The 26,399-nt window shown below is 44.2% G+C and overlaps 1 protein-coding gene across 8 annotated transcripts in view; it reads left to right on the top strand.

Annotated features, from left to right (window-relative positions):
• Positions 1 to 344: 344 nt before the first annotated feature.
• The window catches only part of TMEM229B (transmembrane protein 229B), a 36,859-nt gene continuing 10,804 nt past the window's right edge, over positions 345 to 26,399 (top strand). The window contains exons 1-2 of one of the 8 annotated variants that reach the window (XR_014012882.1): positions 832 to 894; positions 14,253 to 14,489. Coding sequence is in view for 1 of the 8 variants with exons in the window: in XM_081213133.1 (XP_081069259.1) it covers positions 643 to 894 (252 nt within the window). In the remaining 7 variants the exon portion in view is untranslated. Of the gene's footprint in view, positions 358 to 605; positions 895 to 14,252; positions 14,490 to 21,615; positions 21,973 to 26,399 lie in introns of those variants that run through there. The other 7 variants (XR_014012881.1, XM_081213133.1, XM_081213134.1 and 4 more) reach the window with 7 other exon arrangements.

The following is a 26,399-nucleotide window of genomic DNA, read 5'->3' as shown; positions in this document are numbered from 1 at the left end:
GTCCATGCCAAATTCCTCCCTCTCCAGTAGCCATAGATAGCCTTATCCCCCAGGACTCCTAGCAGCAGGTGGGGAGGTACCAAGTAATGCATGTATTCATCCCATACATCCCTGGGTCACTATGAGAACAGGATAGATGGCAGGCAGCTCCGGGGCATGTTGGCAAAGGGAGGCTTCGTCTCCCTTCCCGCATCGTCTCCAGTCACCACGCCGGATCTGGCGCACCGCAAGCCTTGGCAAGGTTGACTCCTAGGCGGGTCACTTCCAGGCCCATACTCTGGCCTCGGGACTCCCGGGGATTCTGGGCCTCTTGCCGGTTGCCGGACGGAAGGAACGCGTCGCCTGCAAATCTGCCGGGTAAATTATTCAAAGCAAGCGGATGTAGCTGACAAAGACCCGAAGGAGAAGAAGTAACCCTTCGCGGGCTGCGCCTCGCCAAGCCAATCCGGGCAGCGGCGGCGAACGAGTGGGCCAGAGCGGCGGGGGCGCTTTCGGGCGGCGGAAGAGAGCCGGGCCCCGCCCGCGAAGGAGCCCCGGCGGCGGAGGCGCCCGGCCGCCTTCCCTCCCCCCGCGCCGCGCTCCTTCCTCTTGCGGGCGTGGCGGCGGAAGGGTTAAGCGAGGGGCGGGGGCAGGAGAGGGAGCATGTGCAGTCGGGCCCCGCAGCCGCGCTATGGGTCCCTCTTCGCTGGCACACTGGGTCTGCAGCTGCCGCGGCGGCGGCGGCACAAGCAGCCGGCGCAGCCGGAGGAAGAGGAGGAAGAGCAGCCGGCGCCGCGACGCTTCCATGGAGGCGAGCGCGGAGAGGCGGAGCTGAGCCCAGCCCAGCCGCGTCCCGGATCGCCGCCAAGCACCTGCGCTGGGGCCTCCTCGCCCACCTCCCTCCCCGCCGCCCGGGTAGGTGCATCCGCAGAGGCCTCTTCCTCCTCTTCCCGCGACAGGGGCGCGCCGAGGTGGCGGGGCGGCCGAGGGAGGAGATCCCACCGCCCGCCCGCCCGCCCGCCTCGGGGTTTCCGAGGGAACTCCGTCTCCGGGGAGTCCCTTGCGGATGGAGGCAGCGCAGACGGGCGGGAGGCGCTGCTGGGCGGGCGCTGCTTGGTGCCGCAAGAGCCGCATCCTGGCGGGCTTCTCTCACGCGCCGGGTCCGGCTGCCGGAGCTCTCGGCCGGCCCCGGACACCTTCCTGCCTCGGCCGGGGATGCTGCCCGCCCGGGGAAGGATGCGCAGCAGCCCGAAAGCGGGGTGGCCTGGGGGGCTAGTTGACTCCGGGGCTGCGCTGGGCGCGCTTTCGGCTCGCAGGGGATCCCGAGTCCCAAGCGTGTCTTCCGCAGTCCCGGAAGGGACGGGCTGGGGGAAGGGAGGTGTCTCCCTGCTTAGAGCCATCTAGGCTGGGTTGAAAAGCAGCTCTTCTCCAGCCCGGGGCATTATTGAGCTTCCCTAACTTGGCGTTGCATTACTTGCTCTCCTCTTCGCTCTCCGTCCTCCCCCAGCAGTCGGGTCCCCTTGGTCGCGAGCGGCACTTAAGCAAAGTGCTACAGTTCTTGTTCATTACTCGGGCACCCCCCCACCCCCAATCGCGATTCTCCAGCGAACGACCGGGCTATATTTTTTCTTCCCGACAGCTGTCCAGCTGTGATCTTTTCTGTAGTCCTCCTCTTGCCGTCTAACTACTATTCTTTATCGGTTTTCATTTGCAAAACGCGGTAAGCCTTTCCTTATGCTCACCATCCCGACTCTATGAAGTGAGCGGCTGTACCATTAGCCCCATTTTACAGATGTGAAAACTGAGGCTGAAAGAAGAAATAGAGCCCTTGCCAAGGCCAACCAGTGAGAGACAGCAGTGGGTTTGGGACCAGATGATTTCCCAGATCCAAGCCTCACCAGCTCTCAGTGAGGTTTATTCCCTGCTAGCCTCACTATGTTCCTACCATCTCCTCAGCCTGCTTTTTGCTTCAAAGGCTTGGTTGCCTTTGGAAACCTTCACCACAATCCACTTGTTGGCCTCTGAAGTGCCATACCAAGTCACATGTTTGTTTTCCCCAGTTACAAACTGAATGTAGTGATTTCTCTGGAGTTTGTCATAGTTCTTTACTTTCTGGCTGTAATTAAGGGCATTTACTGTATTTACTGTAGACCTGTCTTCTAGGTGCCACTACCAGGGTATTTAGCTAACACACCTCTCTAGGTAGTAGAATTCTTCCTACTCAGCCAGAGACTGACTGCATAGGGCTGGAGAACAGGAATTAACTGCCATTGGTGTGTGATATCTGAAACATTAGGTCTTGCTCATAAAACACATCTACATCACTTGATTTCTTTGCACTGGATCACTGTACAGCTGATGACTTGGACTATACCTCATGAAAGGTGGTAACCTCATACATTTGTTAAGATGCCACAAGGCTCACTGAGCGTTTTGATGCAACAGACTAAGGGCACAATCCTAAGATTAGATCTGGGATCTAGTTGAGCTGAGCTAGGATCTCAGCTGGGAACTAGGTGGCTGAGCTAAACTGGGTGGATCTTTAAGATGCCATTATCCCTTAAAAAGGGACATTCCTAGGCAGAGCTGCGGGGGGAGGGGGGACAGGACCTAGGCTGGATCCTAAGTTTATTCAGCTCAGTCATATTACTTGATGTGTGTTAAGCCAACAATAATGGTGCTGGAACTCAAACTCTATTTCAAAGGGCTTGTTTCCCCTTCTTCCAGGCTTAGGCTGGCTCAGTCATCAACATCCCAGCTGCTGAATGGAGTTTGGTTCTGGGATATTTTACAACAGCTTAATTTAAATTGGCATAATTTATGCTGGTTTCCCATATTTAGGACTGCTCCCTTACACACTTACTCTAGTGGAAATTGTATTTTGAGATAATAAAAAGGGATAGAAACCTGCCTGTGGTGATTTCTATATTTGTGATGAAACACAGTGGAAGTCATCAAAGGGGTGAGCATGTTTGTATTAAGCCCAGCTACTTGAAATAGTAATATCGCATACATTGTTCTCCCATCCCACCCAAATTTAGGATGCTTTTCCGCATGAAACTGGTTCAGTTGATTTGACTAATTTAAATCAATTCAGGATAAACAAAAGGATGTACAGTATTCAGAAGTTGAATAGGATAGATGGAGGAAAGGTACATGGTTTGCTTGCTCCTCACTTAATTATCTCTAAAGAGGAAAAAGTACACCATCTCTCTTGTATCCATAGCTAAATATGTACTAGTTGTCAACAAATGGGTATACCGTTCTGTGCTGCTCTGAAACCAACTATATTGTGTTGCCAGAAATAGCCAGTGCTTTAAAAATAGTACCTATAATCTCTAGCATTCTGAGGACAAAAAGAGAACCCTGGGAAAACTCATGTATGGCTGACTGCTGGACTGTCATTTGAATGGAGGTGAATTTGCTAACATGAACAGCTGTTGGTGTTATTGAATTCTTGTGAACAATCAGCTTGACAAATGTCAGATAGCAGTAGATTTTCTCAGTACGGAAAAATTATAGTTAGATGGATGTGTACTCAATAAGTTAGATCTGACCTACATAAATATAATCAACAATGCAAATAAACTGTGTGAGTATATGTGTGTATATGTGAGATGTATATATCACACACACACACACATTGCATAATTTATTCTGCTTCTATTAGTCGTGAAAAGTTGTAGGAACCATGCAAGGCACTTAAGCAGAAACCTCCTCACCTCAGGAAATTCATTTTAGACCTCCATTGCATCTGAGATTTTTATTAGGCATTCCCCACACATCTTTAAGCCTATTTTTTATCCCCATAAGGTCTAGAAACTTGCTTTTAGAAAAGATGACTCATGTGTGCAAACATAATGTCACTGGGGGAAAAAATAGGATTGGCCATGAACTGAGATATGATCCATGCATAGCACTTCTGGGCATTTCTGACAATTAGGAAGACTTAATCTCATTAATCTGTTTATTAGCAGCTAGTCTGACCATCTCCAAGGATTTGGAAAAATATGAACTCTCTATATATTTTTCAATGGTACAGAGAACGTGGAGGTCAGGTTTCACGGGCAAACTTAAGCAGCAATTTCATGTACTGTATGGTGTGACAAAGAAGGATCACTTTATTGAACACTGGCTCCCATTCATATCACGTGCTAACAGGAATCCAGCTGGGCAGCTTTGCGATGAGTCTTCTACCATATTGTGCAAGGACCTGCTTTCTCCATAATGCTCAAGTTCTTCAACTAATGACTAAACTTTTATGTACATTTATTTACATCCTTTTTAGAGGGGGGAAGTGTACTGCTTTGGTATGGTGGTGGTTTGGTCCATTTGAACATCAGCAGCTTTTTCTTTGAATTTGTAGCTCTTAAAATATTAATGCAATATATATATATTTTTTAAAAAAACTGATTTGGGGGATGCTAAATTTTGTGTCCATTACCAATTTGTATGATTCTGCCCACCCATGTTTATCTGCTCTGTTATTTTAAATAGAACCTGGAGAGGACTAGGGAAGTTGCTTGTCGGGGCTTCCTATACCTCCCTGCTGGTGGGGAAACAGAGGTCCCTCTGCTCCTCCCTTTCCTTCTCCAGCAAGCCAGTCCTTCTCCACCCTCTTCCCCTGCTGTAGACTGTTTAAGCTCAAGAGCTCCAAGAGCCCTTTATTAGGTCTTGGTGGTAGCAGTGCTCACCCATTTCTGAGCTGAGCTGTCTGAGTGGCAGCAGCCCTGGTGCCTGTGGGGGAAGGTTGAGGCATTTTGTTAGAAGCCAGTCTGCCCAAAGTGATCCCCTGCAGGTCTTCACACATACAGTACTATAATAAACAATTTGTTTCTAGACGAAAGGTTCTGCAAATTTTGCTGGAGAACCTACTGTGTGCTGGTTAGATCTTGAGAAGTTTCACTTCCTCCTCACTCTCCATCTAAAAAGAGGAACCCCTTTTGAAGTGATAAAGCTTCTGTATTTTATCCCATATTTGGACCCTCATGTCAACGGGTTTTTATGGACCGCAGAAGTAGCTAACATTGATGGCGTTGCTGTTTATGGTCCATAATACAAGCATTATTCAAAACATATTCCTTGTGGGAATAAAATTGAGAAACATAGGGGGAAATGGTAAAATTGACAACTCATACATAGATCTGAGTCTACAGTGACTGAGCCAAGTGTATAGTGCCAAGCTGGGGCATGATCCAGCCAAAGCTAAGCATTCTTAAGTCTCATTGATTTCAGTGCCTGTTCTTAGCTTAATTTCGACTGCAGCACGCTTTAAACCAGCTTCTATGACCAGGTTTAAAATGTTGGATTATAACTTGGTGGATGCATTCTGGGGTAGGGGTTGAAGCCTGAGCATAAGACTATTTTTTTTTTTAACTAAGAATAGTATTTACTCGGAAGAAACTTGGTTTCAGTGCAACTTTCTTTCCTAGGATTAGCTAGCTCTTCAGGTGTAATAAGTTTTCAAGGTGCCAGCTTTCAGAACTTGAGATTCACGTTCTGGACATGGATGGTGTTGGTTATTTTGAACGGCATGTCAAGAGATTTATTTTTATTTTTTGTAGATTGACAAGAAATGGCAGCAATAAGCTGCAAAGCCAGTAGCAAAAACCAAGCTATCCTGAAAACTGTACTAAATGGCAGTATGTAAATACTCATAACCAATCAATCATTGGTTATATAAATAAAATGCAAAGATTCAAGGAGCAAAGATCTGTGTTCTCCCCTGATGCCAGCTATTTTTGGGGGGTGGGGCATCAGGAGTGAGCAGCTTTTGTTCCTGTTTATTATGATGGGGGGGGTCACCCTTCATTTTGAAACCAAAGCAAAAATCTCCACTTAGTGAAAGGAAACAGCTTTCAGGAATGCAGTATTTATGTGATAATCCGCCACTGAACTGGTAACCTACAAAGGGAACCATTTTTATTAACGGGCATTTCTATGGTACTCAGCATTGGTAGTGTGCGTGTGTGAGTTTAGGTTATTAACTTGCAATTTTTCATTTCACAGTTGCTATACAAAAGAGTCTAATTTCTATCTTCATACCAACTTTCCCATTATTAACCGTTCCTAAGTGCTGCTTGTAGAAATGAATAAAAAGCATAGAAGATGAATTAAAATACTGTGTAGGTGAGAGTAAATTCTTACACCACTGCCAGGGACAGTATACTAAAAGACTGTGCTGTAGTTTCAGAAAATTCATTTCAAGCGTACTGCTGTGACATCTCATTGAGTCAGTGTAGATGTACCAGCCATGATATCTTTGCCTTCTGTCTTCACCACCACCTTCCATCTCCTGCTGGCCTTAATCACAATTAAATATGACATCGTCAGTGACATTAACCACGGTTGAGACTAACTAACCAGGCTCCCTTTTAACCAGGGATTTGAATAGTGACTAGTCGATGATCATCCAGTGAACTACATGGTTAAGCACAGATTGAAACCTTGATCTCCCTGACCCACCGCATTGCACCACAACCTGCTCATCATTTCTGTATACTATGCCATACTCCTCTGGTTTTGATCCAGCAAGGGTTTTGAATCGATAAACTGGCAGTCTGCTAAATATCCCTTCCCCAAAAATGATATCAATTAGAGCAGTTTAATTATAATACTAAGATTCTAGGCTAAATCTCAGAATAAAACTTTGACCTATTTTATTAACAAATAACAATAGTCACATCAGCTGTGTTTAGCAGCGGAGCATGGAAAGCAAATTTCCTATATCTCATCTAAAGAAGTATTTGTGGGGAAAGTACATTGTTTCCCCAGAGATTTTGAATAGCCTCTGGCTAGCTCTTTCTAACAGCAGATGGAGTCATAAACTTGTGTCCAGAAAGTACTACTTCAGATTGCAGGTGACATGCAAACATATGATGCAATACACTCTGGCTATTCGTTCACCCATTCATTTTTTAAAAATTGCATATCACACCCTATTTGAAATCAGTACAACAAAACAGAAAACTAATGAAACCTTAACTACAGAAGAATTCATTTATTCATACATACATAGGAGAAAATTAATTAATTAATTGTCCTCCTCTTTCCGTCAAAGTGGTATGCATGGTTTTTTTCCTCCCTATTTCCCCGCTCACAACAACCCTGTGAGATAAGCGAAGCTGAGAGACTGCGATTGGCTCAAGGTTACCCAGTGAGCTTCATTGCTGAACAAGGATTTGAACTCCGGCCTCCCAGGTCATAGTCCAACACTCTAACCTCTGCACCACACTGGGTCTCACAGTGGCCACCTGTTTGGACACTCCTTAAGAGCGGAAGGGGGAGATGCTTGTGCCTTGTCCCCAGGTGTCACAGAGACACAGCCGTGCACCTTCACCCGCACATAAGCTCCTGCTGCCCTTGGAGGTCATGAGTGGGGTGGCGCCTTTGCACACAATGTTTTAAATCATCATCCTATAAAGATGCAGAGAAGTAGAAAACATAACGCAACCGTCACAAAATAGAATGAGGCTCAGGTTAAATGTTCAAAAGTCTAACCTGGGAAAGTAAAGTAACTCTTCACCTAGCATCTTAACTACAGTACAAGAGGAGGTGCAAGTGAGTTTCCCAGAGGAGAGCATTTGATCTAATCAAGAGGGTCCTGTCTTTGGTGATCACGTGCCTAAGCCCAGAAGGGAGCAGGCATTCAGAGAAAGGGCTCTGAAGACCTTAATGCACAAGCAGAAACTTGTGGGGAAGGAGGATCCTTTAGGTACCCAGAAAGCAAGCTATACAGTGGTACCACAGGTTAAGAACCTAATTCGTTCCGGAGGTCCATTCTTAATCTGAAACTGTTCTTAACCTGAAACACCACTTTAGCTAATGGGGCCTCCTACTGCCGCCGCGTGATTTCTGTTCTTATCCTGAAGCAAAGTTCTTAACCCGAGGTACTATTTCTGGGTTAGCAGAGTCTGTAACCTGAAGCTTCTGTAACCTGAAGTGTATGTAACCTGAGGTACCATACCTCAGCATTTCAAATTTTATTGGGGATAGATTGACCGCCAGCAGGGTGAGGCAACCACCTCAGGCACTTGATTGTGGAATTCATGAAACGGCAAGTTTTTAGTTATTTGATCTTTCTTTCTTTCTTTCTTTCTTTCTTTCTTTCTTTCTTTCTTTCTTTCTTTCTTTCTTTCTTTCTGCTGCCAGGGAGGAGGAGAACTGTTCGTGAGGTCTTCTGCCTCATGTATCAATAACATGGTTGGCCTGAGGCACTGTATGGTGGGTTGGGGGAACCATTTACTGTTTCACATCATACAGCAAAATGCCCTGGGCAGGCACTTGCTAGCCGTGACATTGTTTCGGAGCTGGGCAGATATGTTCTAGGAGTGCTCCCAGTAGCAATCTTGCACCTGTGTTCTGGACTAATAGAAGCTTCTGGGAAGTCTCCAGAGTCCAATCATGTAATGCATTGGAGTAATATAACCCAAAGATTGCACCACATTTCACATATAGAAGTACTTGATATGATGACTTCACATTGAAGCAGCACTGGATTTTGTATTTTGGTTCCTAAAGCAGGGATGACCTTGCCTTGCCTTGCTGCACAGTGCCATCAAGAAATACTCTATACCCATTAATGGTAAAATGTGTTTGTTGAGTTTTAAAAAAGTAGCCTTTGGTGGTAAGTGCTCCACACTGAGAGATGTATTTCTCTTAGTGTTGTATAATATGGCCTTACCTTCTCAATCCAGCTTCTCATTCAAAATTCAGGTATCTGTTGCTTTTCCTGCCGCTAGCAGTTTCCTTTCTGATAGCACTGCAGCCAAAACATGCCACTGAGCATCTGAGTTTCCAGAAGACATTAATATACAGGATCCCAGAAGGCTCTTGGGTCCTTGTTGAAGGCTGCAGTAGTCATTGTTCAAAAGTTTTTGTTTCAGACCTAACAACTTGGGAGGGTATCATAATGAGGAAAGAATAAACCCAAAACATTACAATTCTTACTCATTCTAGTATAATTCCCTGCTCTCTTCTTTAAAAGAGCACTTATTTCCCTTTGTTGGAAGGGAAATATTTGGAAATTAAATAGCTATGTGTTAACTCTGGCAGCAGCTGGGAAAGAAAGCCGAGATCTAGTGATATTCTGGCTCATTAGTAAAAGTTACTGTTGTATGTGTTAATTAGGGATAATGATGCCACACTGAGCTTTGTTCAGAGTGCTTACTCCTTTGCCAATGACAAGATTACCAATCTGTGTCAAAAAGCAGAGACCAGCCTCAAGGGCATCTGAAGTGGACAGTGCATAATATTTTTCACATTGAGTACTCACTTGTAACAGTTTTAGAATAAAGTTGCTTGTGCAAGAACTCAAATAGATTTATGTTAGTAGGGAAGCAAGAAAGGAACTATGTCATCCTGTGTTCTGACCCCTGCTGTTGAATTAATTAATCTAGTGCAGTAGTTTGGGCAACCTCTCCTAATAAATCCTCTCCCTACGCAATCTTGTCTTCAAGCTCTATATAAAAGATGGATTAGTGCATAAAGAGGATCTCATCCGCTAAGCGCCTTCGCTATCATGTGCTGTCTTCCCTGTGTCGCGTAAGGTTGAGAACTGATGCTCATTAGTTTAGACTTAAGCGATGGGTCTTGAACTAGAATTCAACTCTCACTGCGGCTTGTCCTATTTCAGGCCAGCACCTTTGACAAATTCCTCCAGCACAGGCATCCCCAAACTCGGCCCTCCAGATGTTTTGGGACTACAATTCCCATCATCCCTGACTACTGGTCCTGTTAGCTACAGATGAATGCCCATAAGCAATCATCGCAGTGCAGTCTAGCTTGGCTGCTGTTTATGATGGATTGACCTCTTTTTAACAATGAAGATCTTCAGAGCTGATGGTACCAAGAACATCTGTATTGTGCCTGGGCAGGAAGCTCTTCAAGGCCTTTCACTGCTACTGAACCAAATGGAATATGGGATTGCTAATTTGCTATTTGAGCGACCAAGGAAATGAACTGTATACATGTCTGGGGTGGGGATAAGTAATGAATAAAGTGAGCAAATAGAAATGCTGACAATATTTTTGAAAAAGCCTGCTGCACATGAACTTACTGATGCATAATTTAAAGTGCTTTTCATCTAGATATCATACCCTTGTTGGTCCAACATCCTTGCATCTCTTTTTACATACTCTATATTTATATATAAACATTTTTGTGAGGCCCGTCTGAAAAGTGATGAATAGAACTGCTTCACATAATAAACACATGACCACAACTGAGCAGTAATTGTTTTTCTAAATATATAATTAAAACTTTATGCCAATTTTTCAAGTCACTTTGCTGGTAAAATAAAAGTAGCCAAGGCTGAAATATTATACATTTACCTAGGATTAGGCCCCATTGAACTCAGTAGGATTAATTTTTTTTATCAGACATGTACAGGATTGTGCTGTAAGGCTACAATTACATACCTGGGAGAAAACATTATTGAACACAGAGGGACGTCCCTCTGAGTAAACATTCCTAATAGGATAGCACCGTAAGTTACTCATTCCTGAAAAAAATAGTAGAAGAGTGGAAAAACTAGGAGTATTGCTGAAGCGTTTAATAACCCACTGTCCTCCACAGAGTATGTAACAGTTGGAAAATGTTAATCTGCTAGGTTGCTAAGCAACTGTGTCCTGACCTCAATCCCTATTGGATCAAGGGGAGTTTACTGATGAATTATATTTTTACTCTAATTTAAACCTTGATAGAGTGGGTGTAGGTGGGGTTTTAACAAAATGGTCCTTTTCCTGGTTCATTGGAGTCTTAAGGTGTACCATTTATCATTTGGTGTGCTTGCAAAAGCATGCTAATAATAAATTTCAATAATGAGAATTAAAGCTTTAACAGAATATTGTGTTGCACAAATTCAGTTTTTATAGGATCTTGTGTCAGTGTTAGTAACCCAAAATTAACCTCAGATGTATTACTGCTAGGCTAAAGGTCAAACGGATAAAGAGCCAAAATGTGAAATGATGTCACAGGAATGAGAGCTGTCAGAATCTTTCAAGTATCACTTTTAAGATATATCCCATATTGCAGGTTTTTTTTTAAAAAAAACCAAGTAATAAAACATACCCATACAAGGAATACAGAATTTAGCAGTGGTACAGGGGAAAAAAATGATTGTAGTATTAGACGTTCCAAGAAAGGCAGTCAAATGATACAGTTCATACAGTTCCATAAATTGATGGAAGGTGAAAACCATGTTCAATTGTCTTAACAAAGTCCACAGAAGGATACCATGTCATATAGATGGTGTGAGTCTTATTCACCCCATATCAATATTCTTTTTGTGAAATGGTTAATTTGTCCATAAGCACCGTGTCCCATACTTGCAAAATTCATGCTTCAAAAAGATTTTCATTTAAAAGTTTTCCCATTTTTTGCAGTCACTAATCTAGGTGCAGTTAATAAATGGAAGATGATGTATTTATTGGTTATGTTCTTAATATGAGGAGTAAAACAAAACAGGGCTAATTTTGCATCTGTCCATACTTTTTAGTTTTAGCTATATAAAAGTGCTATACCTTCTATCATTTATTTTGCTAAAGTCCTTCAGTTTTTCAACAGTTTGTTCTTACGGCATTTTGCTTTAGAGACCCCGTGATTGTGGAATCAAACGTTCTGGTTCTTTTCCAGACAGGCACATGCTTTCATTAGTCAATGTGGCTGCCTACACTTTTCTTAGAGCTATATGAATGCAGTCAGCAGCTCCGTGCTTTGTTTTTATACACAGGAATGACTTCAGAAAGCCTGCATTTTTGCTAATTTACATTGTAATAGGGGCAGCAAACTTGAAATGGTAAGCGAAGGGTCTGCAAAATAGGCATTCGGATTTTCTACAAAGCTGATTATTTCTACCATTTACCCTCTTGTTTCTCAGAAATCAAATTGGAGGCAAGGAGCAAAACGTTTTGGGTGCTGTGTTCTCACAGGGTTGTTGCAGCTTTCTACCTTGTAGGTTGGATTGTTTTAATACTCTTAATGCAGCAGGGTGGGGGGGGGCACAAGTGTGATTGCCCTAGCACAAAATGGTTAGGGGCAGAAAATTTCAACACCCGGTATTGCCTCATTACAGCTGCACGCTTCCTTTGCTGGGCTCCGTTGAAAACAACTTCTCCAGACAACGGAACAAGTTTTCTTTTCTTTTCTTTTTGGTTGCAGTCTCCGCCATCAGGCAATTGAATGCTGATGTGTACTCCATCCAGTGAATATAAAGCTTGCTTCAGTTCAGAATCTCCTCCCCAGCGATGTCTCATTTCCCAGAAGGGCTTATTTTTAATAGTTGCTTCCCAGAGGATTCTGACTGTGGTTCTGGAGTTCTGCTGTAATACAGTTCTCCAAAGCACTAAGACACACCTTTTGTCCAATTAGCATCTCCCTTTAGGTAACTAATGCTTAAGGTATCTTCATACATCACAAAATTGGCCTATCTTAGCTACTGTCTCATTAAAAGCAGAGTGGCATTGGGCTGCGTTGTTGTCTGAATACCCTTGGGCCTTGCAGACTGCCTGAGCAATGCAGTGTCTCTTAAGTAAGCAATCATCCATTTGCCTACTCTCTGTGTTGTAGCTGAGAATTAGCTCCTCTCCCTGATAGGCGCCAACTCTCCTCAACCCTAAAGTCAGGATTTTACAAGTAAGGAGGAATAAGTTTCTCCCAAGGCAGTGGTGGATAGCTTTTGGTGCACCTGTATCACAGCCAAGACCCAAGTAGAAGGCTGTGTACACATTACCATTGACTCTGTCTCCAGAGTCCACTGCTGGTGTTTGAAAGTGCATTCGCATGAGGTTAGCCACAATCCTTATGTATCCTTTAGTTTATCAAGAAATTATGCTGTTTGATGCCTTAAAACCAGCTTCCATCTGCTTCGAAAATGTAGGCCACAGTTAAGCTGAGGTGTGTACATTTGAGACAGTGTTGCACATGCACAGATGATAGTGCATGCACACATTACAACTTCACTGAATAGGAGTTTGGCACAGGCAAACAAATCAGCTAATGTACATCAGGTGAAAACATCAACAACCCCTCTCTGGTGTGTACAGCAACATAAGAAAGTGACTTGAAATGGAGCAGGGGGATATGGGGTTGATGCATTTTAAGCTGCTAATATGTACAATTAAGTCACATCTTACGTGCATTTAACATACATTATTTCAACCGTATGTGCTTGGCTTTAGACCCTTTCCAGATTCCATTCCAGCCTTTCTCTTCTGCCTGCATCTCTCTCTCTCTCTCTCTCTCTCTCTCTCTCTCTCTCTCTCTCTCTGCCACTGCTCTGTTCCCCCTTTATTTCTCTTTGCCTCCCTCCCTCCCGCCAGTTGCTCACATGAGGATGAGCACCAAATATCTGTGCATGATACAAGATGATTGTATGTAGGCACTGACACTCATCAGGTGACAAAGGCTGCTTTATAGCACTCTGTATGCCACTCTCATGCCTTGGTGTGGTTTTACCTCTATCCTGCTGAGCAACAGAGCAGGCAGCAGTCGAGACATGAGTGGATAGGTCCTCCTTCTCCAGGCAAGGGTTGCTTAGGTTGGCTATCCAAGTCCTGAAGCATGATCCATTGGGAAGGATCTGTTCTTCCTTCCTTTCCAGAACTGCTTGGCTAGGTAAGGGTGATTACCACTGTTCAGACCATGAGCCGGGTTTCTTCCAGAGAAACAACCCAATAATTGGATCCTTGGATTCTCAGGGGCCTTAGGTTTCCTGCATTTGGGGGAGACTGCTCCACACTGTGATTTTGTGAAGTTGTTCTTCCATATTTTCAAGTCCACATTCGTTCAAAAAGCAAGGGAATAGCTAGTGTGAAGTGAACTTGAGTGGTGTGAATGCAGTGTTCTACTGAGGACTCCCAAATGCATTGCCTGCCCTTCGCAAAGGGGCTTGCATTGATCTCTCTGGGCAACTGAGCGAGGTTTCTTACAGACCAAATGGGGGCAGATGCTCCTAGGAATGCTGCTACCATTCTGAGATAACAAAATTTCGCCAGGTGTGCCTGGTGGTGCAGTGGTGATCGCAGCTGAGAAAGGAGCATTGGGCTGACTCCCTGATGCCTGATCCTGTTGCTCCGAGTACAGCAAGTGCCCCTTATCGTTTGCCCATGAGGACTATCAAAGGAAACCTAGCTGTCTTCCATTACTGTTGAAAAGAAGAGTGGAGTCCCATGCCAGGCCTCGAAGAAGAATGTAGATCTATTGGCAGCGGATCTGAACAAGGGAATGAATAATTCATGGCCCCAAATGCCTCCTGTGCGTTCTCATCCATTTAGGCTGCTTGGGAGTTCTAGCTGCTGAGATGCAGACACAGATCGACTTCCAAAGGATAAAAACCCTTATAGACGCTGCTTGCTGTTGCTTCTGTCAGCCTCCAGTTCAAAGGATTGCAGCAGCTGCTGTGATGCTGGCTTAAGAGGGCGAAGGCCGGACCCCCGATTGCTGCCCCATCAAAACTGTGGTAGTCCAGGAAGTTCTGTAGGAAGGGCAGCCTGCTAGAATCCCTTCTCTAGGTAAGTAAGGCAAAAAAAAAGGTGGCTTGGCTAATTTTACCAGGAACCATGTGGTGGGCAGGGGAGGGCAGTGGCTCAGCCCAGAGTTGGAAATGGCCTTGTTTACGTGCCAAGGGGCTTTTCTTAGGAGCAGGGGCGGGGGCGGGCAGGCACAGGAGAAAGCAAAGCAGGTTTGTCTCTGCCAAAAGCTTGCTAAAAACAGACAAGGCTTTGATTCGCTTTCAGCCACCATCTTAAGAAGTAAAGCTGATTTAATAGCTGTTCAGTGAAGTAAATTCATTGTGTGGAGTCACTTACTAGCTGGGCAGTTGTCCATATCGGAGTTGGCAGCTAAGGGCTTGGGAGGAGGAATTTCTCTCCCTGCCTCGGTCGAGGTCTCTTTAGGTCACGGCAGAGGTGCACTGGCAGGGCAGCAGCGGGGAGAGGGGTTAGTCCAGGTCGGCAGGAAACACGACAGTTTCATTCTCCCAAGCTGTCTATCCAGCGCCCGTGAAAACAGGGCTTGTGGGCTGCCAAACTTCCTCTTCTTTGTTTGCTCAAGTCCCTGCTGTTGATTTATAGTGCCACCTTTTACCTTCCCTGTTTTCACTGAGGATAAGCTCTTTCCACTGGATTCAATAACTTCTTTTACATTTTGCTGCTCAGGTTCCCATTGATCCAACAGGCTGTATATCCTGTGGAGGAGAGTGTATGACCTAGCTATTTAAAGCAGGTGTTTAAACCCCAGCGTGAGTCAGGTTTCTTAACAATGGGCTGTTGCCACTCCATCTCAAGGTTGTTCCAGTCAGACTGTCTCCTCTCCAGATCCCAGTGATACCCAGCTAAGTCATACTCAGAATAGACACGTTAAAACCAATGTGCTTAAGTTACTGTACTTAGGTTCATTGATTTCAGTGGGTCTGCTCTGAGTATGACTGATGTTGGATGTCATCCAGGGCTCTCTCTTGCTCTGGGTGTGTGTGTGTGTGTGTGTGTGTGTGTGTGTGAGAGAGAGAGAGAGAGAGAGAGAGAGAGAGGTTAGAAATATAAATGTGTCACAATTCAGTTGCAATGTATGAAGTTAGGCACATGGGTGTCGTCTGTTGCAAAAACTGCAAACTGTAGGTGATATTTATCTGGTCCTGACTATTATGTTACAACAGAAGCAGGGAGCACAGCACAACTTATTTATACTGATTTAGCAAGACATTTGCCTCTTGGAACAGTATACAGCACAAAGGGATAAAATACAGTAAATGCAATAAAATAACACATTGCAGCAGCATTTGAAAGTCCAGCATTGCAGTAGTGAAGATTACCAGAGCATGGGCTACTGTGGCTTAGCCGTATCCATACCTGCTTTTTTCTGCATCGCCCTGCCCCTGAATCTATGCCAAGGTTACACTAGGCAGCCTTTCTCAACCTTCGGTCCGTAGATGTTGTTGGACTACAACTCCTATCATCCCTAGCTAGCAGGATGAGTGGTCAGGAATTATGGGAGTTGTAGTTCAGCAACATCTACGGACCCAAGGTTGAGAAAGGCTGCACTAGAAAATGTGACGGAATACAGGTTCAACCGAGTCCACACAAGTTTTGGCCACACACACACACAAACAAACAAACAAACAAACAGCACCATTTGTGCAAGAACTAATACCCATGACTTCTGAATTTAGGGAACTGTTGTTGTTGTTTAGTCGTTTAGTCATGTCCGACTCTTTGTGACCCCATGGACCAGAGCACGCCAGGCACTCCTGTCTTCCACTGCCTCCCGCATTTTGGTCAAACTCATGCTGGTAGCTTCAAGAACACTATCCAACCATCTCGTCCTCTGTCGTCCCCTTCTCCTTGTGCCCTCCATCTTTCCCAACATCAGGGTCTTTTCCAGGCAATCTTCTCTTCTCATGAGGTGGCCAAAGTATTGGAGCCTCAGCTTCACAATCTGTCCTTCCAGTGAGCCCTCAGGGCTGATTTCCTTAAGAATGGATAGGTTTGATCTTCTTGCAGTCCATGGGACTCTCAAGAGGGCACAAGGAGAAGGGGACGACAAAGGACTTTGCATGAGCAGGTATTTGCAAAAAGGACTCCTATTCAGTTATTGGAGACCATGGCTAGCTTGGCCATGCAACCCTAAGGATGAGGCAGGCAGTGTGCACCCGCTCCCAGTCATTGCATGATTTCCCTTCGTATGAATAACACAGGAAGGGGACTTATACACAGTTTAGTAAAAAGAACATTGGCATGCCCAGTTTCATTCCCTATTATTTATGAATAACAAAGATTTTGATAAAAGCTGATGCACGCAACAGGGCTCTTTTCGGTAGTGACCTTTGTGAAATGCCACAGTATAGAAGCTTGTGTCAAAAGAGACTCCATAAATGGAGGGTTACAATGATCCCCTCTTGTACAGCTCTAAGCTGTGGCCTTGATATGTACAACTGCTAGACTCTGGTGTAGAGAGCTCAAAGTATGCAAAAGAAAATAAGCCTTACAGTGAAATGTTCCCCGTTGCTTTGGGTTAGTCTGCTGTGCAGATGCAAGGATGGCAAAGAACTCACAGCAAGGTTTCCCGGCTTACTTTTAAGATTGTTCAACGGAGCAGGATTTGAAGAAATGCTTGGGTGGTTTCCATAGTAATGTTGCTGTGGAGCACTTCTTACACTTCAGAGGTAGCAAGTGTGACCCTCTGTGTGGCAAGATAGTCAAATCTATCAAACTGAGGAGCCATCTGGAAATCCAGAGATGGACACAGGTGTGCTTATGCTTGCTTTTGTCCTTGTTGATTATCATCTGAGCAAAGAGCACTGAGAGAAATGGATTTGGAAGGGATTCATTCTTCCAGACAGTCATTCCATGTTTAGTGCTCTTTAACTGAAAATCCACATAGATTTTCAGGATAATGCTTGAGCTGCACTAGCAGCAGGTGGTGCTCTCTGTCTCTCTTTTTGTACACATATATCTCAACAACACACACAGATGCCTCTTACCCTCGCTTCTGCCCCTCATAAAGGTAAAGGGACCCCTGACCATTAGGTCCAATTGTGACCGACTCTGGGGTTGCGGCGCTCATCTCACTTTATTGGCCGAGGGAGCCGGCATACAGCTTCCGGGTCATGTGGCCAGCATGACTAAGCCGCTTCTGGCGAACCAGAGCAGCGCACGGAAACGCCGTTTACCTTCCCGCCGGAGTGGTACCTATTTATGTACTTGCACTTTGATATGCTTTCGAACTGCTAGGTTGGCAGGAGCTGGGACCGAGCAATGGGAGCTCACCCCACAGCGCCACCCGCGTCCCCTTCTGCCCCTCATAGCCATCATGATATAGAGAGATCGCACTGGTCTACTTGCTCACAGTGCTATCATATGTACCGGTATATATGCAAGTTGCCTGCCTCTTCAGATGTTGTGTGTGAGCCTCAAACAGGTTTATTATTATACTTGCAACATGGAAATGTTATATTCTTGCTAGAAAAGAAACGCTCTGTTCCTGCTAGAGTTGCTTTTAATCTTACAAGTTTTTATTTTTGGAGTTTTGAACAGGGTGGATCGATCTCAACCGAGGCAAGTTGTCACCAATAAAAAGACAGTTTTAAATCAATTTCTCCATTGTATAAGTCATACTAATTTGTTGCTATAACAATGAAAACATTGGTTAGCAGCTAAGAGCTTTTAAAACAGCACTGGAGCATAATCTAAAGCCTCTGGACAGGAAGTCTCTGTGCCTTTGGCACCACATTTTTGTTTACTTAGAAATAAGGGAGAGGCAATTGTGCAATTAATAGATTTATTTTTTTGACCCTTAGTGCAAGATCACTGCTTTGTCAGCTTAAATCTCTAGAATGTTCCAGAAAAAGAGGCTAGTAATTGCCGAGGAGAACAAAGATAAGGAGTAGCCAGTTACATCCATACCATACATTTAAAGCACACAGCTTCCTCCAAAGAATCCTGGGAACTCTAGTTAGTTAAGGGTTATGGAACTGTAATTCTGAGAAGGGTGCACTACATTTCCCAGGATTATTTGACAGTACTGCCCTACCTTATGTTATATTGTAATAAAGTATATGCAACACTGAAAGCATGGTATAAATGCTGCATATATTTTATTCGTTTGTATCCCATCTTTCCACTATAGAAGTCTTCAAAAAATGCCATTTGAGTTCTGCCCTTTAAATACTTTTAGTTTATGAGATATCTTTTCAAGGAAGGCAGAGGCGGCCAATAAATCTTTTTTGTTTCAATAAGTTACACACACACATTGATCTACGAATCCACTTTCTTGGTGCCTTAGCATTTGGACTGGGTCACAGTTCATTAAACCAACACATTGTGGCACAACTGCAAGCATCCAGACTGGCTTAAGCCTCACACATCATACAGAAACCTAGAGCCTAGCTGTGAACCGTCTCATTACAAATAGAACCAGATGCAAACCAATCATGTCAATAACCAGAGCGTTTGTTTAATGCAGCCTTCCCTAGCTTGGCGTCCTCCAACTCCTATCAATTCCTGCCAGCTCCGCTGTGCTTCCTGGGGCTGTTTGGCGACTGTATCCCAAAGCAGCTGAGCCTGCCTAGCTGGGGAAAGCTGCTTTAATCCACAACTGTGACTGGAATGTGAATCTTTGGCTTCCCCTGTGGCATCTAGTGCTTCCCCTTAGAACCTTGAGGTTCCTTGCATTTCACAACCAAGCAGAGGGTGGATGGATGATGGGCATTTGTTGTATGTGATCCCACTCAGGGCTTACGAAAATGCAGCATATGCATCCAGCACCATGAGGCTGCAGCCCTACACTCTTAGGCACATTGAACTCAGTAGAAATGGCTTCTGAGTAGAAATGTAGAATTGCACTGCAAGTTGCTCTACTTCAAGAGCAAGCTTAGACCTTACGGCTGTCAAGGGCAATAGCAAGGGATTTCTCTGAGGATGGGGAAGACTCCAGTGCTCTCCTTAGCAGCTTCCTGTTCCAAATGACTACTTGCAGAAGGGAAATAAAGTAGGGAAAAGGAGTGTATATATGAAAATAGACTGAATTTGCATAATATGTACACAAAATGTATACTTCATGCATAATGTCTGCCTAATGTGTGCACAATGGAAACTATTTTTCCTTCCTTGAGCATGGCATGCTCCCTTTGCCCGTGAGCTGATGGGTGGCTGGGACTGCATGTTGCTCCAGCGATGGAAGAATCGGGAGCCCACTTGATTGTTCCTTTAAAGCACTATCCTTACCTGCCCCGTGCCTGATATCAAGAATGTCATCAGGTGTGGGCCAGGAGGACATGGTTCCTCCAAAATGGCCTAGCAGGCCAAACAAGACCGGGTTTAGCCCAGAGGCTGAGGCTCCCCACCCCTGGTCTAGAGGCTACAATGTTCAGCTTCTCTTGGTGCAGAATTTGAGTTGTCTTAGCAGAATGAATCTTCCAGGACAGAGTTTATACACTCTTGGATAATATGTCATTATTTTCTCTCCATGATTTCCCCTCTACACAATTGCTCTGATCTGTCATTATGGTATAGCAGGTGACCTACTGCTGGCAGTACTGTTTAGAATAAGCTGTTGCTTGTTCTGATGTTGAATAGCATTTGTATCTGAAGGAGCAATTTTGGTTTTACTGGATAAATAATAAAACGGCACTTGTATAATTTGTGTTGAGTTTCTTAATCCTTCATTGTGAAATTGTTGTTCAACTTTTATCCAGGAGGAAATCTGTTTTATGTACCTTCTGTGCCAGACCTCTGTAGGTATTTGCCTACACACTTATAATGGGAAATTCATATCATCTAGAATTGGCATTTTCAAACTGAAGGCCTTTTTTCACCTGTGTCTTTTGTGCAGCCAACACTAGCTCTGCTCCTGGATATTTGTTGTGCCATTGCCCTCTGGTGTAGACAGTCTTCTTGTGTATTTATTTGTTCATATTTATAACTGATAAAATGGCCATAATGAGTTCTGTTTGTAAAAAAGGATATCAAATAATTTCTATGAAACTAATTATATAGTTAATAACTATGCTGCAGCAATATCCTCCTTTCGAGAAAAGGAAGCAGACATGCGAGAGGGGAGCTCTCCTTGCTTTGTTTATAAAACTTTATAGAGAAGGTAGCAGCACAGGCAATAACAGGGAGCCAGCCCTGCCATTAGACAGAGTGAGCCAGCTGCCTTGGATAACTGAATCTGGATATCATGAGAGGGCAGCAAATTGTTAGTTATTTAAAAACAACCAAGATTCTTATGTCACCACAAAGACTAACAAATGTATTATGGCATAAACCTTTGTAGACTCAAGCCGCCTTTGACAAATACATGAAGTAAATATTAGTTGGCAAGTAAGGTAGGATTATGTGACAATGAGATGCAAAAATCACAACCAGCAATAATTGAAGCTTAAATTCATGTTAAGTAGGCACATAATGGATTGAGGAGTCACGTGTGAGATTTTTCGGTGTCGTCCTCCAAAATAACTTGACTAACTTTGGGTACAATGTACTTGTTTGTGATGAGGAGGACTATTTGCTGATTTACCGGGGGTGGGGTGGGGTGGACAAGGCTGAATGCAGTCTTTGGACCAAAGAAACTCTAAAAAATTGCCACACCTTTTTTTAAAAACACTGATATAGTGATGGGGATGTATCGGTGCACTGGCATTGGTCCAGGGGCACCTCTAGGCATTGTGTGTATTTTTCTGTCATGATGGCAGGTTGCTCCTTCCAACAAGACAACATTTTTCTTCTTCCTGCAACTTCATAGGCCAACGTCCATTTTGAATGTCCTTGTGAAGTTGTGGACATATCCTCACCTGTCATAGTCCTGTGCTGCCAGCCACAGCAGAGCTCAGTGGAGGGAGAAGCCAGCCAACCAGCCGAGTGTCAGGGGGGTACTTGCCTGGAGGCAGAGTCTGTATGCAAGGTTCAGTCCAGTCCTAAGGTCAGGAGTACCTCAGTGCACATAGTCAGACGATTCGGGGGTCAAGAAAGCCAAGAGTCCACGGTCACAAGAAGCAAGATCTAGTCAGGAATGACAAATGCTGTTTCCAGCAACTGACTGAGGCTGGAAAGCTGGAGCCAGCTGGTTCTCATCAGGAGCAAGAAGGCTGATCAGCAGCAGGTGGAGTCACTTCACCGTCTGCTCCTTCAGGCTGCTGCTCAGCAGGTGAAGCTGACTCCTGGCCCTTGACATCACCCTCTACCTCCCTCTAATGGAGTTTATGTAGCAGGTGTTTCATATCTTTCCTCTTTTTTTGGTGATCCAGCAGTCTGTACAGTGACTTCCAAAAGATCATGACTACAGCTGCCAGAGGGCTTTGCAAACAGGAAGTGGGCTTCACACAACTTCCTTTTGAGACTGAAGTACCGGGTAAGTAAGCTGCTGAGTGTAGTGATCCCTCGGCAGGAGAGAGCTCACTTTGTCTCCTCTCCAAGGGTGAGCAGACTGTGAATAGGATTTTATTTCAATCATACTGTACTGTAAGACAGAGAGCCGCTCCAGGAAATGAGCCGTTGCAAGGTAATATAATTCTCTTTGCTCTCCATATGGTTTACATTTGAAACTTTGCCCCAAGCAAAGATCAGCAGGCATCAGGACATCTGGATTATTCATGTTCACTTTTGCCTGCTTTGTGTCCCACTGTGATAAAGCAACTCAAATTCTAAGGATTGGACTTGTGGTAAAGGGAACTTGGTGCTGATTATTTTGTTAATTCTAATGATCGTTGTGCTCTGTTTCTATTCAGCAAAATGACAGAATCAGCGGTGGTGGCAAAAGCCTCCGTGCTCCCTCATATTTCAAAGCAATAACTGGAGTGAGCACATCTCCAGAAATATAAAATTCAGCATACCGAAGGAGTTAGGAACCTGTTGCCTTCCATGTATTGGATTGTAATTTACCATCATTTTATTTGTGTGCTGCCTTTCTGTAGTCAAAACCATGCTCAAGGTAGCATACAACGTGAAGAGAGTTGCATAATTACAAAAGCAGTTATTAGACAAATAAAGCACATTAAAAAGTACATAACAAAATTGAACAGCATTCCCGGAAATAGACCATGACGCCTGAAATCCTACAACATCTGGAGGGCCACAGGTTCCTCACCCCAATATATAGAATTGAGCTACATGTACCAATAGTCTATGTGACTAATGATAGTAAAAGGCAGTTTATCTGGAACAATAATTGTGTCTGTTTTCATATTTTATATGAGGGTTTTTGTTTATCAGTCCAACGTTTTCCTCCCTAGTTTACATAGGGAGGTTCACTATGCCACAGTTTAAGAAGAGGGAAATTGCTACCTAGAAGAGAGAGATGTATTTTATCATAACAAGGTTCTCATGAAAAGGAATTAACATGCAGGCTAGACTACAATATAGCCTCTTCCATAGTGATAACTGAACAGTGATTGCTCCTTGGCGTCAGCATGAAAATGTTTACCCCTGAGCTCTTGAGTTGTATGCTGATTTTTGAAATCAGTTGCCCTTAAAAATCTTAATGTGTCTTAACATACAGTATCTCAGTCTTAGGGCCAAATGAGATGAGATACCACTCCTACAGTTAGCAATTGCATGCATGGCTTTTAAAAAGTAAATTGCAGGTGTGGACCTACCAATCTGGAGTGAAATATTGGCATGGGTGATAAGTAGACTTTGTCCCCTTGTTTCCCCATGGGGTCCTGTCCTGGATCACCCCTGCTCTTTGTATGGGGGTGGTAGAATCCCCCATTCACTCCAAAGTCCAGTCTTGTGGTCTGTCCAGCTGCAACACTAGAATGAAAAGTGCATTGTGAGCTTTTTTATTGACATAGCTTAAAGGCACAAATCAATTGCCCCTACAATTGGCCATCAAAGTCGATAATGGTAATGGGAAATTCAGTGGCCTGGACTCCTTTATGACTTGTGCGTCAGCAAGAAAATTGCCAGTTAAGATTAAGCTGCAAAATGTTACATGCGATAGGAATAAAAAAAGAGAAAAGAGCAGCTCCATTGACTTGTGTTAAACGGCTGAAAAGTGTCGTGTTGACTCATAAATGGCACATATTGGAGCTACATTAATTAGTGACAATCAGTGGGAGATTTTCAGTTTTGGATGGATTGCCATAGCAGCTGCCCCTTTAATTCTGGAGCAAGGCAAAACCTGCCCACTTCTTTTAAGACTTGCTTTTCCTTAAAGACATGCCAACATTTCTGCTCGCTTTGGAAATGCACTGAGATGGAAATCTAAAACCAGGGTTGACTGAGGACCTTGATGAAATTATTGATGGCCCTTTGGGACAGCTGGTCCAAAGATCTGTCATCAAGTGCAGTGCAAGCAGGGTGGTGAATCCCGTGACTTCAGCCTTTACCGGCCGTGTATATGACTGTGCCTGTCTTGAGCAGAAAGTGCAGATGGGGACTTCTTGCTGTGAAGTAGCAGCAAAGTCCATAATTTCATTACACCCCCACCCAACAGACAGGACACTTGTGTGCCGAATCCCAAAACATAGGTGCTGGGCCTCAAGCTGTCTTCTCCTGCTGAAACATTAAGCATGAATGCTAATTGTGATAACTGGTTTATGCAGAATTGATGGCACCTGCAGATGCAGCTGGGCGTTTGTCCACTCACTGGCATGTTTTATTACTTCACATGCTCCAGGGCTCTATCCTGCTACCAGGATCCAGTCCTGGCACAGGTCAAGCTAACCATACCTGACCTGGCTGGGGCTAATAGGAGTTATAGTCCAAAACATCTGGAGGAGCCCAGATTGGCAAAGGCTAGATTAAGCCATCAGAGTACAATTTATGTCAGCATGCAAGCACTGTGGGTTATGAGTTGCTGAGATTCTGCATCTGCATGTATATGTTTCAGTTTGGAGTTGGGTGGCATAGCAGATGGCACAGAAGACACTGCTCACAGAAAGCCAACTGTTAGAGGTGGCTCAGGCCTCTGAAGTAGGGGAGCAGATGTTCTACTCATCCTTGGCCCATCTGCTCTCTCTGCCTCTGCCATATCTACAGGCACTTGTGTATCAGTGGTAAATGAACAAAAGAACAATCACAGCCACCCTATTCATCATGGTCCCAGCTGCTTAGTCATTGACTGTGACTAAGGGGGGTGGTGGGATGAGGAATAGCTGTTGAGCCTTCATGAAAATTCAGGATGGAAAAGCAGCACAGCAAATTTTGAGTTAAGACTTTAACTGAGTGGAAATGTGGCTTGTTGCTAACTCTGAACTGGCTGGTGGACGTGGTATGATTCTGTAGGACAGAAGAACACCCCAAATGCAGCTTGTAGTGTACTTAGCATCAAGATAGTATCTGGGTAGGTGGCAGTGGTTCTGGGAGTTCTCCTGACCCCTCCAGAGCCACAAATCTGGGTGTTTGGGGGAAGGAGTGGAAGCCCTTGCATGGGCTAGCGTTAGCAGACCCATTCAATATGTGAATAGGAGCTTGAACTCTGACCTCTGACCTCATATCACTCCCCATTTCAATTCATTGGAGCTTCTTAGGAATATGATCCCGCTTTCAGTTCTAGGATAATCTCATGAAGATGGTTTCTGCTTCAATGGTTTGTAGAAGCTCTCAATAATTAAATTGTTCTGAGAGTCACGTTCTGTGGGTCCAGCATGGCTACCGAAAGCTCTGCTGTGCAGCTCACACAGATGGGCAAAGCATCTGCTTCCGATATAAATGTGCAAATGTTGTGATAGGACACCTGTGAACTTCTTCCTTTGTTTATTGGACCAAATATGGCCTATTGGTTCCAAAAAGCAACAAACAGCCTATGGCCTGCAATTTGCTTATGGTTCTCTAAATACCTTAAAGACGCGGCTCTATGTGTGAAAGTCATCACTGACCATACAATATGTTCCCATTGCTAATTAAGCAGCCTGTAAACCACAGGTGTAAGGAACACAATACTCCCTGTTGTAAGATAATTGCTGGAAAGTGGCAAGAGAATGGCTTACTGCCAAGGAAACGACTTCAGGGATCTGGCTTGCCCTTCTTTGAAAGCAGTAGCTCATTTTAAGAAGCAGGTCCAAGCAGTGAATATTCACCCTCATTGACAGTCTATGGAAGCCTGTTTTCATATGTTAAAAAAGGATGACTTGTGCTTTTAAGTGTTTTAGACAAAAGAGATATATCATCACGTAGGGATGGGTGGATCAGGTTATCTCCAGCCCATGTCAATGTCACAAGTCCATTCCATCTTGTTTCTGTATCAATCTGCAGTTGTTGTTTTCAAAAAAAACTGCATAAGAAGATCACATTAACTTCGGATAGACATGCATTTTTGTTTACACCTTATCCTAAACAAGTTAGAACATTACAGTGGTGCCTCACAAGACAAAAAGAATCCGTTCTGTGATTCTCTTCGTCTAGCGGTTTTTTCGTCTTGCGAAGCAAGCCCATTGACGGATTAGCGGATTAGCGCTATTAGCGGCTTTTAGCGGCTTTTAGTGGCTTATCTGCTGATCGGATCAGCTGATAAGCGGCTTAGCGGCTTAGGAAAAGGGGAGGGAGGAAAAAAACCCAACAGGAACTCGCAAGACATTGTCGTCTTGCGAAGCAAGCCCATAGGAAATTCGTTTTGCGAAGCACCTCCAAAACGGAAAACTCTTTCGTCTAGCGAGTTTTCCGTCTTGCGAGGCATTCGTCTTGCGGGGCACCACTGTATTTAAAAAGCAAGAACTGTATTGTAAATTTTGAGAGGCAAATTTGGTACCTTATTCCCAGAGTGGATGGATCAGGACAGTGTGTATCAGAATATGCTCCCCCCCCAAAAAAAAATTGAACCTAAAACCCAACTCCCTAGCAAGCTTGGTTCAGAGGTGTCAATACTAGAGGCTGATGTACACCTTTGCTTGTTCATACCATACAGACATATAGGGGAATATGGAAATTGTCCATTATTCTCATCAGATATAGTTGTTTGATTAGGAACATGGCACAGTTAAATTAATC

Source organism: Podarcis bocagei (assembly GCF_964188305.1).
Source record: "Podarcis bocagei genome assembly, chromosome: 1".
Classification (NCBI taxonomy): domain Eukaryota; kingdom Metazoa; phylum Chordata; class Lepidosauria; order Squamata; family Lacertidae; genus Podarcis; species Podarcis bocagei.
This window is presented reverse-complemented; position numbering and strand designations above follow the sequence as displayed.